The sequence below is a fragment of the Oncorhynchus masou genome, chromosome 9 (assembly GCF_036934945.1).
Source record: "Oncorhynchus masou masou isolate Uvic2021 chromosome 9, UVic_Omas_1.1, whole genome shotgun sequence".
Taxonomy (NCBI): domain Eukaryota; kingdom Metazoa; phylum Chordata; class Actinopteri; order Salmoniformes; family Salmonidae; genus Oncorhynchus; species Oncorhynchus masou.
In genome coordinates, this window is record NC_088220.1 from 26,795,249 (window position 1) to 26,815,020 (window position 19,772).

Below are 19,772 nucleotides of genomic sequence, written 5' to 3' on the forward strand. Positions count from 1 at the left end.
TCATGCACACGGTCTTGGGCGGATAGACACTCATGGGCCAAAGTTGAAAGTTTACCATGCCCGATGTGAAGAACGAAAGCATGCACACCGATGTGGCCAAGTTTATTAAATTCGTTAAAATGTAACGTTATCTTGTTGTGTTTGTGTTAACGTTTGAATATGTCTTTAAGGAAGGCGCATGCTTCAAATCAAAAATTGAACCATTTGATCTACCAGTATTTAAAAGAGAATGGCTTCCAGAAAGCTGCAGAAGAACTCAAGAAGCATGTGAAGAAGGTCGCTATATCCATTATGTTTCTTGTGTTAACGTCTGAATATGTCTTTAAAGAAGGAGCATGCTTCAAATCAAAAATTGAACCATTTGATCTACCAGTATTTAAAAGAACGGCTTCCAGAAAGCTGCAGAACTCAAGAAGCATGTGAAGAAGGTCGATATATCTATTATGTTTCCTGCTTAATGCCATTGTAACATTAGCGCTATCTCCTTAGGAAACGTGTTACGATTTAATAAAATAGTTTTAACAGTGTAGCTAGGAGGAACAGCCGAAGCGACGCTTGAACAAGAGTCTATGCAACAAGAATCAATTGGTTCCCCAATTGGCAGCCCGCGCCTGCTTATTTGAACCCTGTTCCCAAGTACACAAGTAGAGAGTCATATGTGATCGTATCCCAATGTAAACAAGTTTTGAAATTATTCTGTTTTTGTCCAATACTATATATTTCTGGGATTCTTGCGGTCAATTTGCAGTGTATAAATGATTTATAACTATGTTCCGGTCTCCGGACCATACGCTCAAGGAAAAATCGGCCCGCGCCTGAATCTTATTGGGGACCCCTACTATATGCTCTCTACCAGTGCCATGAAGGTCCAGACCCCTTGGTAGAGGATGTAGACTATACATGGAGATTACACTAATAGATTGAACTCTGCTGTGTAGAGTTTGTAGTTCTCATTATGTAGCTAGCTAGATTTCCCTGTGTTTGATTTTATCAGTCTTTATTTTTTTGTATAGGGTGGAGAACCAGAAGCCTTGTCAACATCACTACTGGAGATCTACAATAAATGGTTCGGAGAGTGAGTAGCCTACACTTTTTCTTAAAATACCAGCCATTATTTTGTCTGATAAATTGATTGCATTGGGTTTGATTTTAACATTCAACTGTGTTCTTAAGTACTTCCAAGACCACAGAAAAGGGAACAGAACCAGATTCTTCCAAGTTAAAAAAGAACTGTCAAGCAGACCCTGAAAGCAGCACAGAGAGCTCAAGTTCAGCAGAGGAAGAAACAAACCCTGTGAAAGGTACAGCCTTTATCTCCAATCATCTAACAGCTCCTGTGAAAGGTACAGCCTTTATCTCCAATCATCTAACAGCTCCTGTTAAAGGTACAACCTTTATCTCCAATCATCGAACAGCTCCTGTTAAAGGTACAGCCTTTATCTCCAATCATCTAACTAACTGTAGTGTCAGACATACAGTATAGGAGACTAAATCCAAAGTAAACAACAACCAATCATTTTGGAATGAGATGTTTGACAAGCAGGTGTCCACATACTCTTGGTCATATAGTGTACAATGCCTTCATAAAGTATTATGACCCCTTGACTTTTTCCACATTTTGTTATGTTACAGCTTGACATTTCACATTCTTAAAATAAACTGGTGAGCCTAACTGAACTAAGACAGGGAATTTTTACTATGATTAAATGTCAGGAATTGTGAAAAACTGAGTTTTTAAATGTATTTGGCTACGGTGTATGTAAACTTCCAATTTCAACTGTACATATGGCCTTGACTAGAATACAATATATACATATGAAGTGTGTAAAACAGTATGTAAACATGATTAAAGTGGCCAGTGTTCCATGTCTATGTACATTGGGTGACAATCTTTAAGGTGCAGGGATGAGTAACCAGGTGGTAGCCGGCTAGTGACAGTGACTAAAGTTCAGAGAAGGGTACTGGACGGAGGCCGGCTAGTGGCGACTATTTACGAGTCTGATGAAGCTGTTTTTCAGTCTCTCTGTCCCAGCGTTGATGCACCTGTACAGCCCTCTCCTTCTCGATGGTAGTGGGGTGAACAGGCCATATCTAGGGGGCTGGAGTCCTTGATGATCTTCTTGGCCTTCCTGTGACACTGGGTGCTGTAGTTGTCCTGGCGGGCAGGCAGTGTGCTCCCAGTGATGTGTTGGGCTGACTGAACCACTGTCTGAAGAGCCCTGCGGTTGTGGACGGTGCAGTTGCCGTACAAGTCGGTGATACAGCCCGACAGGATGCTCTCAATGGTGCATATGTAAAAAGTTGTGATGGTCTTAGGGGCCAAGCCAAATTTCTTCAGCCTCCTGAGGTTGAAGAGGCGCTGTTGCGCCTTCTTCACAACACAGTCTGTGTGGGTGGACCATTTAATTTTGTTAGTGATGTGTACGCCGAGGAACACATATATCAACCCAGTCTGTCAGACAGCACCAGGAGCAGAGACATCACATCAACCCAGTCTGTCACAGACAGCACCCGGAGCAGAGACATCACATCAACCCAGTCTGTCAGACAGCACCAGGAGCAGAGACATCACATCAACCCAGTCTGTCACGGACAGCACCCGGAGCAGAGACATCACACCAACCCAGTCTGTCAGACAGCACCAGGAGCAGAGACATCACATCAACCCAGTCTGTCACAGACAGCACCCGGAGCAGAGACATCACATCAACCCAGTCTGTCCGACAGCACCAGGAGCAGAGACATCACATCAACCCAGTCTGTCACAGACAGCACCAGGAGCAGAGACATCACATCAACCTAGTCTGTCACAGACAACACCAGGAGCAGAGACATCACATCAACCCAGTCTGTCACAGACAGCACCAGGAGCAGAGACATCACATCAACCCAGTCTGTCACAGACAGCACCAGGAGCAGAGACATCACATCAACCCAGTCTGTCACAGACAGCACCAGGAGCAGAGACATCACATCAACCCAGTCTGTCAGACAGCACTAGGAGCAGAGACATCACATCAACCCAGTCTGTCACAGACAGCACCCGGAGCAGAGACATCACACCAACCCAGTCTGTCAGACAGCACCAGGAGCAGAGACATCACATCAACCCAGTCTGTCACAGACAACACCAGGAGCAGAGACATCACATCAACCCAGTCTGTCACAGACAGCACCAGGAGCAGAGACATCACATCAACCCAGTCTGTCACAGACAGCACCCGGAGCAGAGACATCACATCAACCCAGTCTGTCACAGACAGCACCAGGAGCAGAGACATCACATCAACCCAGTCTGTCACAGACAACACCAGGAGCAGAGACATCACATCAACCCAGTCTGTCACAGACAACACCAGGAGCAGAGACATCACAACAACCCAGTCTGTCACCGACAGCACCAGGAGCAGAGACATCACATCAACCCAGTCTGTCACAGACAGCACCAGGAGCAGAGACATCACATCAACCCAGTCTGTCACAGACAACACCAGGAGCAGAGACATCACATCAACCCAGTCTGTCACAGACAACACCAGGAGCAGAGACATCACATCAACCCAGTCTGTCACAGACAGCACCAGGAGCAGAGACATCACATCAACCCAGTCTGTCACAGACAGCACCGGGAGCAGAGGCATCACATCAACCCAGTCTGTCACAGACAGCACCAGGAGCAGAGACATCACATCAACCCAGTCTGTCACAGACAGCACCAAGAGCAGAGACATCACATCAACCCAGTCTGTCACAGACAGAACCAGGAGCAGAGACAAAACATTTCCAGTAAGATGAGAATAATAGCAAGGCGTGTCAGAGAGTATGGCAGCTCTATTCCCTCTGTCACCTTCTCTGTCTCAGTCTCAGAGTAAGAATTCTTTGAAGATAAATACACAATGCAGAGGATGAGAGGACGAGAGTACTAATGGTCAATAGGGATTTATCAATGTAAATAGTTGGTCTTCGGTTCAACATCTGTTGAATATGTGGAATGTCAGTCCTGGACTCAGAGCTACGTGTGCCGCGTTTTCATTGGTCTGTACATTGAGTCTGGAGCAACTGGCCATTGGCCCAGTTGTACTGCAAGGACATCTGATTTGTCATCCCCAGGCTAGGGTGGGGGGTTATAAATGGCATTCTGTTCCTTTGTTCTGTGGAGAGAAGCTGAGGACAGGGGAGACTGAACATATATCTCCCAGCATAACATCTATGATTTGTCCTTCTCAAATAAACCTATTTTTCTCCCTCTGATTTGCTTTGGAGTTTGTGTTATTGAAGAATAACATCAACTGCTAACAATCTCAATGAGATGTGAGTCTGAAGGAAGGTTCAGTCTGATAGAGATAACCCAGTGAGCATAATGTGTCAAAAAGATGGTTTGGTTTTCAACCAAAATATGTATTTTCAATGTCTTTTCGACATCTTTTCAACGTCTTGTGCTCATTGGGAAAGCAAGGTCTGAGACGGAGAGATACAGCTATGCAGCAAGACTTGTCTTTTGGACTGTGAGTCAAGGGAACAGATAAGGATGTGAAATTGGTATTCTGAAGAGATATATTCAGGACTCAAGGCTTGTGAAGTCTATCCTGATAAATACCGGATGTCTGAGGAATTTCTAAGACAGTGAAGGAAAGGATTTGATGCAGAATAAATATGACGTGTGAAGGTTTCTAATGTCTACACAGATGGAGATCCATATCTGAGGACTGTGGAGGAAAGGAATGGACATTCATGAGCAATTGATTTTGTGAAGAGATGGGCTCACAAAGTCTATCTTGATAAAGATACACTACATGACCAAAACTATGTGGACATATGCTCGTCGAACATCTCATTCCACAATCGTGGGGATTAAATATGGAGTTGGTCCCACCTTTGCTGCCATAACAGTCTACACTCCTCTGGGAAGACTTTCCAGGAGATGTTGGAACATTGCTACGGGGATTTGCTTCCATTCAGCCACGAACATTAGTGAGGTCGGGCACTGATGTTGGGCAATGAGGCCTGGCTCGCAGTCGGTGTTCCAATTAATCCCAAAGATGTGTGATGTGGTTGAGGTCAGGGCTCTGTGCAGGCTAGTCAAGTTGTTGTGCTGACATTGCTTCCAGGGACAGTTTGAAACTCGGGAGTGAGTGTTGCAACCGAGGAAAGATGTTTTTTACGCACTTCAGCACTCGTCGGTCCCGTTCTGTGAGTTTGTGTGGCCTTCCACTTCGCGGCTGAGCCATTGTTGCTCCTAGACGTTTCCAAATTACAATAACAGCACTTAAAGTTGACAAGGACAGCTCTAGCAGGGCAGAAATTTGATGAACTGACTTGTTGGAAAGGTGGCATCCCTTAGGCCATTCTACTGCCAATGTTTGTCTATGGAGATTGCATGGCTGTGTGCTTGATTTTATACACCTGTCAGCAACACTCATTTGAAGGGGTGTCCACATACTTTTGTATACACTACACCACGTATTCCCAAACTGCAGTATGCGCAATGCCATCGGGGGTGCGCCAAATACAAATGTAATTCACATTTAAAAATAAAACATTTATATTTTCCAACGGGGCTATACATTTGGGTGAGGTTTTTTTTCTCTCCTGGGTAGCCTCGTTTCACTGCCAAAAATAAAATGAAACCATCTTGTATTCAGTGAAATAACAACACAATGTCAAATACAGGTAGCCTAGTCAAATAATTAACACCCAATCCCATTAACTGCTAAACCTTCACTCTTGCGTAGACATTTATAAATTAAACATGGCAATTTGAAAAGTAAACCTTGGGAGTTTATTTTCGCAAGAATAAATACGACTTTTGTGTCGTAAGATGTATAAAAGCAGCAGATACCATTAATAAGAAGGGGCTAGAAGCATCTTATATGGTGAGCTACCAAGTGGCTAGGACAGGCAAGCCCCATACTATTGTGGAGGACTTAATTCTTCCTGCTGCCACAAATATGGCTGGGACAAAGATGGGGGAAAAGACCCAAAAAACTATACTGACAATGCCTTCATCAAACAACAGTGTTTCACGACGCATCAGTGACCTGGCAGGAGATGTTTTGAAACAATTACTGCTTCTTATACAAGCCAGTGAATTATATGCGTTACAGCTGGGATGAGTCAACAGATGTGGCGGGCCTGGCACAGCTCCTGGTATATGCCCGTTACATTTATGGGGGGTCAATTAAGGAAGACATCCTCTTCTGCAAACCACTGGAAACCAGGACAACATGAGAGGATATTTGTATTGTACTGGACAGCTTTGTGACATCAAATGGACTTTGGTGGTCAAGATGTGTTGGTATCTGTACTGATGTCGCAAAAGCCATGACAGAGTGCAAGCAGTTGCTCCCGACACCACTTGGGTACACTGCAGCATTTACCGAGAGGCTCTTGCTGCCATGGGAATGCCTGACAGCTTGAAAGACATTTTGGACACTACAGTGAAAATGGTTAACTTTGTTTAAGCAAGGCCTCTGAACTCTCGTGTATTTTTTGCATTATTCAATGATATAGGCAGCGACCATGTAACGCTTTTACAACATACAGAAGTGCACTGGTTATCAAGGGGCAAAGTATTGACACTTTTTTATTGAAAGACGAGCTTGAAGTTTTCTTTACTGACCATTATTTTCACTTGTCTGACCGCCTGCATGATGATGAGTTTCTCACACGACTAGCCTGTCTGGGGAATGTTTTTTCCCGCCTGAATGATCTGAATTACAGGGACTCTCCGCAACTATATTCAATGTGTGGGACAAAATTAAGGCTATTGTTAAGAAGTTGGAACTCTTCACTGTCATAATTAACAAGGACTACATACAGGTCTTTCCATCATTGTATGATTTTTTTTTTGTGCAAATTAACTCAAGCTTAAGGACAATGTCAAATGTGATATATTGAAGCACCTGAGTGAGCTGGGTGCGCAATTACGCAGGTACTTTCCCGAAACGGACGACACAAACAACTTGTTATCCCTTTCATGCCCTGCGTCCAGTCCACTTAACGATATCTGAAAAAGAGAGCCTCATCGAAATTGCAAAAAGCAGTTCTGTGAAAATGTAATTTAATCAGAAGCCACTGCAAGATTTCTGGATAGGGCTGCGCTCAGAGTTTCTTGCCTTGGCAAATCGCGCTGTTAAGACACTGATGCCCTTTGCAACCACGTAGCTATGTGAGAGTGGATTCTCTGCCATCACAGGCATGAAAACTAAATACAGGCACAGACTGTGTGGGGGAAATGATTTAAGTGAGACTCTCTCCAATACAACCCAACATTGCAGAGTTATGTGCATCCTTTCAAGCCCACCCTTTCTCATTAACCTGTGGTGAGTTATTCACCATCTTAGATGATCAAATAAGGTTTTATATGTAAGATGGCTAAATAAAGAGTTAATTATTGATGATTTTTATATTATTATTTGTGCCCTGGTCCTATAACAGCTCTTTGTCACTTCCCACGAGCCAGGTTGAGACAAAAACTCATTCCTATGTTTAATAAATGTATCGTATAGTGTGTGTGTGGCAGGCTTACAATGATGGCAAAAAACAACATTTAAGAGTACACTGACCCTGGTGCTAGAGGGGGTACGCAGCTGGAGGTTGAATGTTTGAAGGGGTACGGGACTATAAAATGTTTGGGAACCACTGTACTAGCTGATAGAAGATAGGTAAATTACCAATCCAACAGTTTGAAAATAGTAGAGCACTGGCTTTAACGGGTCTGAATTGCCAAGAACGTGCGTTTGACACTGGTGCAGCCTTAATGCCAGCCGGAATTAGAGCCCTGAAGATCATGTATGTCATGTTCTTTAACTCTGAGGATATCTGTCTTTCCAGGCTCCCAGACCCCAAAGCATCAGAGCCCAGCTACTGCCAGACCAGCTAAGGGCAGGGCTGCAGTGCAGAGCACCTTTGGAGGAAAGGCCACAGTGGGGGAGAGCTCTGGGTCTGACAGCTCAGAGGTCTCTGAAGACTCAGAGAGTAAGGAGACACCACCACAGGTGAGGAATCACACTGGTCAGTTCAGAGGTTAACACTGATACGTCATGATGTCAAAGTGAGATATTCTTCCCGTTAATCATGGTGTCCTCTGTTCCTCTCCCCCACTGTTTAAAGAAAATCCCTGTGACACCCAAAGCCAATCATGTTCCAGCTGCAAAGGTCAAGGCCAGGTCTGCGGTCACACCATTGACCCTGAACAAGAAACCAGCAGAGAGCTCAGACAGTGACAGCAGCTCAGGGAGTGAAGATGAGAGCCAGAGTCTGCTTCCACAGGTGAAATAGGAGGGGTGGAGATACAGATGTTTCAAGTCTTAATGTCACATGCACAAGTACAGGGAAATGCCTTTTGTTTGGACACACCTACTCATTCAAGGGGTTTTCTTTATTTTTACTATTTTCTACATTATAGAATAATCGTGAAGACATCAAAACTATGAAATAACACATATCGAATCATGTATTAACTAAAAAAGTGTTAAACAAATCAACATTTATTTTAGATTCTTTGAAGTAGCCACCCTTTGCCTTGATGACAGCTTTGCACACTCTGCTTGCTTTGGGACTATGCGTGTGTGTTTGGACCATTTGAAGTCTTTAGTGATTTGAACACTGAGGAACTTGAAGCTCTCGACCTGCTCCACTGCCACCCCATCAATGTGGATGGTGAGTGAGGGCAGTGTGGAGAGCAATTGAAACTGCGTCATCTATGGACCTGTTGGGGATGTATGCATATTGCAGTGGGTCTAAGGTGGCTGGGATGGTGGAGTAGATATATGCCATAACCAGCCCCTCAAACTACTTCATGATTACAGAATTGAGTGCTACAGGGTGGTAGTCATTGTGGCATGAAGCCTTAGAGTTCTTAGGAACAGGGATGATTGTGGTCATCTTAAAACATGTGGGGATTACAAGAGTTCTTGTCGGTTGTAAGAAATAATAGCGGATACATAACATGAAAGTAGACATAAAATAGACTGCAAAATAATCACATGGATGGATGGAAGATTGTTGCATTGATACATTGATTGACAGTAGGGTTGAGTGCTCTGTCTTTGTAGCAGACATCCTCCCCGACAAGCAGACCTGTTTGAGCATGACAAGGCCTTGTGCACAAAGTGAGATCCATACAGATGGTTTGTTGAGATCGATGTGGAAGAACTTGACTGGCCTGAACAGAACCCTGACCTTAAAAGCCACTCCTGCGTTTTCTTGGATGTGTGCTTAGGGTCGTTGTCCTGTTGAAAGGTGAACCTTTGACCCCAGTCTGAGGTCCTGAGCGCTCTGGAGCAGGTTTTCATCAAGGATCTCTCTGTACTTTGCGCCGTTAATCTTTGCCTCGATCCAGACTAGTCTCCCAGTCCCTGCCGCTGAAAAACATCTCCACAGCATGATGCTGCCACCACCATGCTCCACCGTAGGGATAGTCACAGGTTACCTCCAGACATGATGTTTGGCATTCAGACCAAATAGTTCAATCTTGGTTTCATCAGACCATAGAATCTTGTTTCTCAAGATCTGAGAGTCTTTAGGTGCCTGTTGGCAAACTCCAAGTTGGCTTTCATGTGCCTTTTAATGAGGAGTGGCTTCTGTCTGGCCACTCTACTATAAAGGCCTGATTCGTGGAGTGCTGTAGAGATGGTTGTCCTTCTGTAAGTTTCTCCCATCTCCAGAGGAACTCTGGAGCTCTGTTAGAGTGACCATTGGGTTATTGGTCACCTCCCTGACCAGGGCCCTTCTCCCACGATTGCTCAGTTTGGCCCGGCCAGCTCTAGGAAGAGACTTGGTGGTTCCAAACTTCTCTCATTTAAGAATGATGGAGGCCACTGTGTTCTTGGGGACCTTCAATGCTACAGACATTGTTTAGTACCCTTCCCCAGATCTCTGCCTCGACACAATCCTGTCTCGGAGCTCTACGGACAATTCTTTCAACTTCTTGGCTTGGTTTTTGCTCTGACATGCACTCAACTGAGTGACCTTATATAGACAGGTGTGTGCCATTCCAAATCATGTCCAATCAATTTAATTTACCACATGTAGACTCCAATAAAGTTGTAGAAACATCTCAAGGATGATCAATGGAAACAGGATGCACCTGAGCTCAATTCCAAGTCTCATAGCAAATGGTCTCAATACTTGTAAATAAGGTATTTCTGTTTGTTTGTAATACATTTGCAAAAATTTGCTTTGTCATAATGGTGTATTGTGTATAGATTGCTGAGATTTTTATTTATTTAATCCATTTTACAGAAGGCTGTAACATAACAAAATGTGGGAAAAGTCAAGGGGTCTGAATCATTTCTGAGGACACCAAATAATCTTCATCATTAGTTTTCTTAACACATTTCTTCACTGTTTTATCTGACTTTACGCTGATTCAGACAACAGCTGCCACAACTAAAGCTACACCAGTGAAGCAACCAAAACCAAGTTCAACAGCCAAGACAAAAGACACTCCTGCTACCCCAGCTAAACCAGTGGTTGCTGCTACGCCAAGCAAGGCACCATCTAGTAAGGATTCCAGTGATTCCAAACAAACTGCATGTTGCCCTATGTGTGTTCTGCCTTGATGGTGGTGTAAGTTAATGTAGGTTTGTCTCTTTCCCTTGTATGTAGCTGCCCCAGCCTCACCAAAAGGAAAGAAGGTGACCACAAAAGACAAGAAAGCAACCGCAACAAAGAAAGCACAGGTACAGATAACTCCCTAAGTTGACTTTTCTCATCTGTACGTGCTCATGGTGAACCACATTCTGTGAGCTAGATAACTCCCCCTAACTGACTTATTCTTATCCAACCCTGGTTTCAGGCCTCAGCTTCATCAGCCAAGAGGAAGAGATGTGAAGAGAAACCAGGGGACATGCCCGCTAATGACAAGAGGAAGAAGCCCTCCCCTCCACAGGTGGAGACTGTCATGGTCGCCATGCCTCAGACCCCTCCTGTTCCTCCTCCTACTGGGGGAGACGAGTCTGACTCAGACTCTGACACCGAACTGGATGTGGAGAAGTGGAAGAAACTGGCACGGGAACTGTCAGGTGAGAGAGAGGGGAGGGAGAGCGGGGAGGAAGGGAGGGAGGAAGGAAGGGAGGGGAGGGAGAGAGGGAGGGAGAGCGGGGAGGAAGGGAGGGAGAGAGGGGGAGGGAGAGAGGGAGAGAGGGAGGGAGAGAGGGGAGGAAGAGAGGGGAGGGAGAGCGGGGAGGAAGGGAGGGAGAGAGGGGAGGGAGAGCGGGGAGGAAGGGAGGGAGAGAGGGGAGGAAGGGAGGGAGAGAGGGGGAGGAAGGGAGGGAGAGAGGGGAGGGAGAGAGGGGAGGGAGAGCGGGGAGGAAGGGAGGGAGAGAGGGGAGGGAGAGCGGGGAGGAAGGGAGGGAGAGAGGGGAGTGAGGGAGGGAGAGAGGGGAGGAAGGGAGGGAGAGAGGGGAGGAAGAGAGGGGAGGGAGAGCGGGGAGGAAGGGAGGGAGAGAGGGGAGGGAGAGCGGGGAGGAAGGGAGGGAGAGAGGGGAGGAAGGGAGGGAGAGAGGGGAGGAAGGGAGGGAGAGAGGGGGAGGGAGAGAGGGGGAGGGAGAGCGGGGAGGAAGGGAGGGAGAGAGGGGAGGGAGAGCGGGGAGGAAGGGAGGGAGAGCGGGGAGGAAGGGAGGGAGAGAGGGGAGGAAGGGAGGGAGAGGGGAGGAAGAGAGGGGGAGGGAGAGCGGGGAGGGAGAGAGGGGGAGGGAGAGCGGGGAGGAAGGGAGGGAGAGAGGGGGAGGAAGGGAGGGAGAGAGGGAGGGAGAGAGGGGAGGGAGAGCGGGGGAGGAAGGGAGGGAGAGAGGGGAGGGAGAGCGGGGAGGAAGGGAGGGAGAGAGGGGGAGGAAGGGAGGGAGAGAGGGGAGGAAGGGAGGGAGAGAGGGGGAGGAAGAGAGGGGAGGGAGAGCGGGGAGGAAGGGAGGGAGAGAGGGGAAGGAGAGCGGGGAGGAAGGGAGGGAGAGAGGGGAGGAAGGGAGGGAGAGAGGGGAGGAAGGGAGGGAGAGAGGGGAGGAAGAGAGGGGAGGGAGAGCGGGGAGGAAGGGAGGGAGAGAGGGGGGGAGCGGGGAGGAAGGGAGGGAGAGAGGGGAGGAAGGGAGGGAGAGAGGGGAGGAAGGGAGGGAGAGAGGGGGAGGAAGAGAGGGGAGGGAGAGCGGGGAGGAAGGGAGGGGGAGAGGGGAGGGAGAGCGGGGAGGAAGGGAGGGAGAGCGGGGAGGGAGAGGGGGGAGGAAGGGAGGGAGAGAGGGAGGGAGAGCGGGGAGGGAGAGCGGGGAGGAAGGGAGGGAGAGCGGGGAGGGAGAGCGGGGAGGAAGGGAGGGAGAGAGGGGAGGGAGAGAGGGGAGGGAGAGCGGGGAGGGAGAGCGGGGAGGAAGGGAGGGAGAGCGGGGAGGAAGGGAGGGAGAGAGGGGAGGGAGAGAGGGGAGGGAGAGCGGGGAGGAAGGGAGGGAGAGAGGGGAGGGAGAGATAGAAGACGAGAGCAGGAGGGAGATGAGAGGATGGAGAGGGTTGTGAGTCAGAGAGTGGGTGAAGGATTTAAAATAATAACAGCCATAAGACAGACAGCATCACTATTTAATAATTCATTGTGTCGATATAAACAGAACTGTATTATGTATTTTACATAAAGTACAGTAGGTGTTGACAGTTCATCTGCATGATGTATTTTACATAAAGTATAGGAGGTGTTCATAGTCGGTCTATATTAGCCATGTTGTTTATTTACTGTCAACCTACCTCTCTGTCCACAGACGCTGATATTGCCAAAATAGACACCATCACTGCACTGAATGCTCCACCTGCTCCCACCTCACCTGCCTCAGCAGCAAAGAAAACAAGAGCACCGAGGAAGCCCAGGGCTAAATCTGCACTGGAAACACCCCCCAATCCCAGGGCCAAATCTGCAACGAAAACCCCAAAACCCAAGGCTGACGCTGCAGTGAAAAAGTCTGGTCATGGTAAAAAGGTCAAAGCTACAACTGAAAAAAAAGCCATGGCTGAGGAGAATGGGAAGACCAAGACACCAGCAATAGACAGTAAAGCCAAGTCTAGTCAAGTGAAGAAGGCAGCACCTCCCTCCCCATCCCCTGAAGGCCAAGCAGAGGAGATCAACAGTAATACAGCTGACCTAATAGTTGTAGCAAACAAACAGCCACCCTCCATGCTCTCTACCACAACACTTAATAGAAAACAGACAGCCAAGAAAGGAAAGAGGAAAAATGGGAACATTAGTAAGGCTAAAGCAGATAAGAATCTACCAGAACCCAAGAAGAAGAAAAAGAAAAAGGAGATTGTAGAGGAGAAGACGGAACCAGAGAAGAAGAAAAAGGAGAAGACGACTAAGGAGAATGGGGCAGAAAAAGAGAAGGAAAGAAAGAAGAAACAGGAGAAGATGAGCAGGGACAATGAGACTGAGAAGAAACAGGAGAAGATGTGCAGGGACAATGAGACTGAGAAGAAACAGGAGAAGACGTGCAGGGACAATGAGACTGAGAAGAAACAGGAGAAGATGTGCAGGGACAATGAGACTGAGAAGAAACAGGAAAAGATGTGCAGGGACAATGAGACTGAGAAGAAACAGGAGAAGACGTGCAGGGACAATGAGACTGAGAAGAAACAGGAGAAGATGAGCAGGGACAATGAGACTGAGAAGAAACAGGAGAAGACGTGCAGGGACAATGAGACTGAGAAGAAACGGGGAAAAGACAAGAACAAGACTAAAGGGAATGGCGTTAAAAGTGACCCACTAACTCCACCCACCACAGGAACGCCTGATCCTCCAACAGAGAAGAAGAAAAGTGAGTGAATCTTTCTCTAAAGTCCTTGTCTCAGACAACAAAATAACTTTATACTGAAGAGTGTCTGTTTAATGTGTGTTAAACTCTCTACAGAGAAGAACAAGCTGAAACTCTCAGTGGAGATTGCAGTGCCTGAGACTCCGGTCACCCCTGTACAGGCATCCACAAAGACCCCTCCAAGAAAGGTAAGGAAGCTATCATCCTCATCTTTACCAAGGTGTAGCAGTAGTAGCAAGACAGACACATGTGCTCTGTTTCTTGACGTTGAATTCCAGCATGTTTATACTGCTCACTGCATGCCTTAGTCCTCAGACCTATAACTGTTGCAATATACAGAGCCTTAAATGTTTTTGTTTTTGTTCTCCTCAGAAAAATAAATCATCTAAGAGTAAGTCAGGCCTTTAGAGATGAAGGTCACCTACAATGGGGCTGTGTCAAGTGTGGACCTGGACCCAGGATTCTACTTAAATGATAGTTGAGCAATAATGGTAAAGACTGTCTGTCCACATAATGGTCTCCCTAGACCAAATCGACTGGGCCCAGCTTTTCAAAAGTTATCCGGATTTCGCATATCGGGGAGGTTGAAATGCATAGAAATAGAATTAATAGAACAGAAGTCCCAATTCAAGTCAATGATTTGTCTGTCCTATTCATTCAATTTCTATGCATTTAATTGTATCCGATGGGCGAAATCCAGATAGATAACGTTAGAAAAGCCGGGCCCTGGAGATTTGTTCGATTTTTTTTACAACATTGTATACTGTATTAAATGAACATTTTTCCTGTTGGTACATTTTATTGAAGTTAAAACATTGATTTTTATTAGTTTATCCCCTCCAAAATAATTGTACAGTTTGCTGTTTTGCATACTATGTGATGTGCTGCAGCTATCTATGTTACTGTACATTTTAATTATGATGTTTCCTTGCATGTTTGTGTGATAGTGACAAACAGAACGTTTTAAGGAAATGTCAAGTTTACTATAGCATTAGCCCATTCATAGCCGCTAACTACCTTTAGGGCCTATTGATGATAGTAACTTCTGACCGGGGGAGTTTTGTTAAGAGCCCCGACGCTCTTTCTGAATGTGAACATGCATTGAATTTTGAAACATAAGGAACGTACACTACCGTTTAAAAGTTTGGGGTCACTTAGAAATGTCCTTGTTTTTGAAAGAGAAGCACATTTTTTGTCCATTAAAATAATTTCAAATTGATCAGAAATACAGTGTAGACATTGTTAATGTTGTAAATGACTATTGTAGCTGGAAACTGCAGATTTTTTTATGGAATATCTACATAGGCGTACAGAGGCCCATTATCAGCAACCATCACTCCTGTGTTCCAATGGCATGTTTTGTTAGCTAATTCAAGTTTATCACTTTAAAATAGTAATTGATCATTAGAAAACCCTTTTGCAATTATATTAGCACAGCTGAAATCTGTTGTTCTGATTAAAGAAGCAATAAAAACTTGATTTTATTGCTTTCAAAAACAAGGACATTTCTAAGTGACCCCAAACGTTTGAACAGTAGTGTATATATTCATATCAGTGAGAAGAAAATATACTTTATAGGGTTAAGGTTCCTACACAGCCATTTCTCCATGTTACAGAGCTTGTTTATGGAAAACAGAAGCGACTACCTGTGCTAATTAGCTATCTGCGTCTCCGAACACCTCAAATCAAATCAAATGTATTTATATAGCCCTTCGTACATCAGCTGATATCTCAAAGTGCTGTACAGAAACCCAGCCTAAAACCCCAAACAGCAAGCAATGCAGGTGTAGAAGCACGTGGTTAGGAAAAACTCCCTAGAAAGGCCAAAACCTAGGAAGAAACCTAGAGAGGAACCAGGCTATGTGGGGTGGCCAGTCCTCTTCTGGCTGTGCCGGGTAGAGATTATAACAGAACATGGCCAAGATGTTCAAATGTTCATAAATTACCAGCATGGTCGAATAATAATAAGGCAGAACAGTTGAAACTGGAGCAGCAGCACGGCCAGGTGGACTGGGGACAGCAAGGAGTCATCATGTCAGGTAGTCCTGGGGCATGGTCCTAGGGCTCAGGTCCTCTGAGAGAGAGAAAGAAAGAGAATTAGAGAGAGCATATGTGGGGTGGCCAGTCCTCTTCCGGGCTGTGCCGGGTGGAGATTATAACAGAACATGGCCAAGATGTTCAAATGTTCATAAATGACCAGCATGGTCGAATAATAATAAGGCAGAACAGTTGAAACTGGAGCAGCAGCATGGCCAGGTGGACTGGGGACAGCAAGGAGTCATCATGTCAGGTAGTCCTGGGGCATGGTCCTAGGGCTCAGGTCCTCGGAGAGAGAGAAAGAGAGAGAGAAGGAGAGAATTAGAGAACGCACACTTAGATTCACACAGGACACCGAATTGGACAGGAGAAGTACTCCAGATATAACAAACTGACCCCAGCCCCCGACACATAAACTACTGCAGCATAAATACTGGAGGCTGAGACAGGAGGGGTCAGGAGACACTGTGGCCCCATCCGAGGACACCCCCGGACAGGGCCAAACAGGAAGGATATAACCCCACCCACTTTGCCAAAGCACAGCCCCCACACCACTAGAGGGATATCTTCAACCACCAACTTACCATCCTGAGACAAAGCTGAGTATAGCCCGCAAAGATCTCCGCCATGGCACAACCCAAGGGGGGCGCCAACCCAGACAGGATGACCACATCAGTGAATCAACCCACTCAGGTGACGCACCCCTTCCAGGGACGGCATGAGAGAGCCCCAGTAAGCCAGTGACTCAGCCCCTGTAATAGGGTTAGAGGCAGAGAATCCCAGTGGAAAGCGGGGAACCGGCCAGGCAGAGACAGCAAGGGTGGTTCGTTGCTCCAGAGCCTTTCCGTTCACCTTCCCACTCCTGGGCCAGACTACACTCAATCATATGACCCACTGAAGAGATGAGTCTTCAGTAAAGACTTAAAGGTTGAGACCGAGTTTGCGTCTCTGACATGGGTAGGCAGACCGTTCCATAAAAATGGAGCTCTATAGGAGAAAGCCCTGCTTCCAGCTGTTTGCTTAGACATTCTAGGGACGATTAGGAGGCCTGCGTCTTGTGACCGTAGCGTACTTGTAGGTATGTACGGCAGGACCAAATCAGAGAGATAGGTAGGAGCAAGCCCATGTAATGCTTTGTAGGTTAGCAGTAAAACCTTGAAATCAGCCCTTGCTTTGACAGGAAGCCAGTGTAGGGAGGCTAGCACTGGAGTAATATGATCAAATTTTTTGGTTCTAGTCAGGATTCTAGCAGCCGTATTTAGCACTAACTGAAGTTTATTTAGTGCTTTATCCGGGTAGCCGGAAAGTAGAGCATTGCAGTAGTCTAACCTAGAAGTGACAAAAGCATGGATTAATTTTTCTGCATCATTTTTGGACAGAAAGTTTCTGATTTTTGCAATGTTACGTAGATGGAAAAAAGCTGTCCTTGAAATGGTCTTGATATGTTCTTCAAAAGAGAGATCAGGGTCCAGAGTAACGCCGAGGTCCTTCACAGTTTTATTTGAGACGACTGTACAACCATTAAGATTAATTGTCAGATTCAACAGAAGATCTCTTTGTTTCTTGGGACCTAGAACAAGCATCTCTGTTTTGTCCGAGTTTAAAAGTAGTAAGTTTGCAGCCATCCACTTCCTTATGTCTGAAACACATGCTTCTAGCAAGGGCAATTTTGGGGCTTCACCATGTTTCATTGAAATGTACAGCTGTGTGTAATCCGCATAGCATTGAAAGTTAACATTATGTTTTCGAATAACATCCCCAAGAGGTAAAATATATAGTGAAAACAATAGTGGTCCTAAAACGGAACCTTGAGGAACACCGAAATTTACAGTTGATTTGTCAGAGGACAAACCATTCACAGAGACAAACTGATATCTTTCCGACAGATAAGATCTAAACCAGGCCAGAACTTGTCCGTGTAGACCAATTTGGGTTTCCAATCTCTCCAAAAGAATGTGGTGATTGATGGTATCAAAAGCAGCACTAAGGTCTAGGAGCACGAGGACAGATGCAGAGCCTCGGTCCGATGCCATTAAAATGTAATTTACCACCTTCACAAGTGCCGTCTCAGTGCTATGATGGGGTCTAAAACCAGACTGAAGCATTTCGTATACATTGTTTGTCTTCAGGAAGGCAGTGAGTTGCTGCGCAACAGCCTTTTCTAAAAATTTTGAGAGGAATGGGCCGATAGTTTTTTATATTTTCTGGGTCAAGGTTTGGCTTTTTCAAGAGAGGCTTTATTACTGCCACTTTTAGTGAGTTTGGTACACATCCGGTGGATAGAGAGCCGTTTATTATGTTCAACATAGGAGGGCCAAGCACAGGAAGCAGCTCTTTCAGTAGTTTAGTTGGAATAGGGTCCAGTATGCAGCTTGAAGGTTTAGAGGCCATGATTATTTTCATCATTGTGTCAAGAGATATAGTACTAAAACACTTGAGCGTCTCTCTTGATCCTAGGTCCTGGAAGAGTTGTGCAGACTCAGGACAACTGAGCTTTGAAGGAATACGCAGATTTAAAGAGGAGTCTGTAATTTGGTTTCTAATAATCATAATTTTTTCCTCAAAGAAGTTCATGAATTTATCACTGCTAAAGTGAAAGTCATCCTCTCTTGGGGAATGCTGCTTTTTAGTTAGCTTTGCGACAGTATCAAAAAGGAATTTCGGATTGTTCTTATTTTCCTCAATTAAGTTAGAAAAATAGGATGATCGAGCAGCAGTAAGGGCTCTTCGCTACTGCACGGTACTGTCTTTCCAAGCTAGTCGGAAGACTTCCAGTGTGGTGTGGCGCCATTTCCGTTCCAATTTTCTGGAAGCTTGCTTCAGAGCTCGGGTATTTTCAGTGTACCAGGGAGCTAGTTTCTTATGAGAAATGTTTTTAGTTTTTAGGGGTGCAACTGCATCTAGGGTATTGCGCAAGGTTAAATTGAGTTCCTCAGTTAGGTGGTTAACTGATTTTTGTCCTCTGGCGTCATTGGGTAGACAGAGGGAATCTGGAAGGACATCAAGGAATCTTTGTGTTGTCTGTGCATTTATAGCACGACTTTTGATGTTCCTTGGTTGGGGTCTGAGCAGATTATTTGTTGCAATTGCAAACGTAATAAAATGGTGGTCCGATAGTCCAGGATTATGAGGAAAAACATTAAGATCCACAACATTTATTCCATGGGACAAAACTAGGTCCAGCGTATGACTGTGACAGTGAGTGGGTCCAGAGACATGTTGGACAAAACCCACTGAGTCGATGATGGCTCCAAAAGCCATCATCACCTGTGTGTAAACGGAAGGCAGATGCCACAAACGTGTTGTCACTGAAAAATACTGTCATCTGTGTTAATACTGGTTAAAACAGTCTACAGTAAATGTGTATTTCCATTTGTGAAATAATTTTGATATGATATGAAAGTAGAGGGATTTATGTTTCTAGAATCAATTTCTGTTTAGATGCTGTTTTGGCTGCCAGAGCCAATTTGCCCTTTAAACAGAACATGTAAGGTCCTTGAACTATAAGGAGTAACGCTAGCCTCCTTTGACCCATTATTGGGCAGCATCTGCTGCTGTATGTCTTACGTGATGAATACATATAGCCGATCCGAAATGGAGGTACAGATCAAATTAACCTCAAAATACCAATGAAACCCAGAGCCGTTGTTTTACCCTAACACCCTAGGGATGAATGCATAACCTAAATGGTAAGAGAATCATGAGGTTGAAAAATATTTGAAAGATATTAGGACTAAGAACATTTTTCAAAAAGTTTCATGGTCAGAAAGCATTTTACTTTTCTACTGTATTTTTAATGGAATTAAAATTCATATTTTACTACAGTTTTGTGTTTTTAAGTGCATTTTGTTGCAATAGCTTTATCTTGAAGCACACCTGAAGCACTTTACAGCTTTATCACCATCATCTCGCACCTTGTCTTAAAACGTGACTTTTGACTATTCTACCGACGAA

General features: G+C 45.4%; 1 protein-coding gene across 1 annotated transcript; it reads left to right on the top strand.

The window, feature by feature from the left end:
• Positions 1 to 35: 35 nt before the first annotated feature.
• On the top strand, positions 36 to 19,642 carry LOC135545749 (nucleolar and coiled-body phosphoprotein 1-like). The gene is made up of 11 exons (XM_064973580.1): positions 36 to 276; positions 1,014 to 1,075; positions 1,174 to 1,301; positions 7,834 to 7,997; positions 8,113 to 8,271; positions 10,377 to 10,506; positions 10,612 to 10,685; positions 10,802 to 11,027; positions 12,738 to 13,784; positions 13,878 to 13,969; positions 14,154 to 19,642. Exons 1-11 carry the CDS (start codon positions 160 to 162, stop codon positions 14,187 to 14,189), a joined length of 2,235 nt encoding a protein of 744 aa, XP_064829652.1. The 5' UTR covers positions 36 to 159; the 3' UTR covers positions 14,190 to 19,642.
• The last annotated feature ends 130 nt before the right edge of the window (positions 19,643 to 19,772 follow it).

What these genes read in the sequence shown, in the direction of transcription:
- LOC135545749 (XM_064973580.1), top strand. Translation starts at nt 160, where the DNA reads ATGTCTTTAAGGAAGGCGCATGCTTCAAATCAAAAATTGAACCATTTG. An exon ending in TACAATAAATGGTTCGGAGA is followed by an intron (nt 1,076 to 1,173) that starts GTGAGTAGCCTA and finishes TGTGTTCTTAAG; the next exon opens with TACTTCCAAGACCACAGAAA. An exon ending in GCCAAGCAAGGCACCATCTA is followed by an intron (nt 10,507 to 10,611) that starts GTAAGGATTCCA and finishes CCTTGTATGTAG; the next exon opens with CTGCCCCAGCCTCACCAAAA.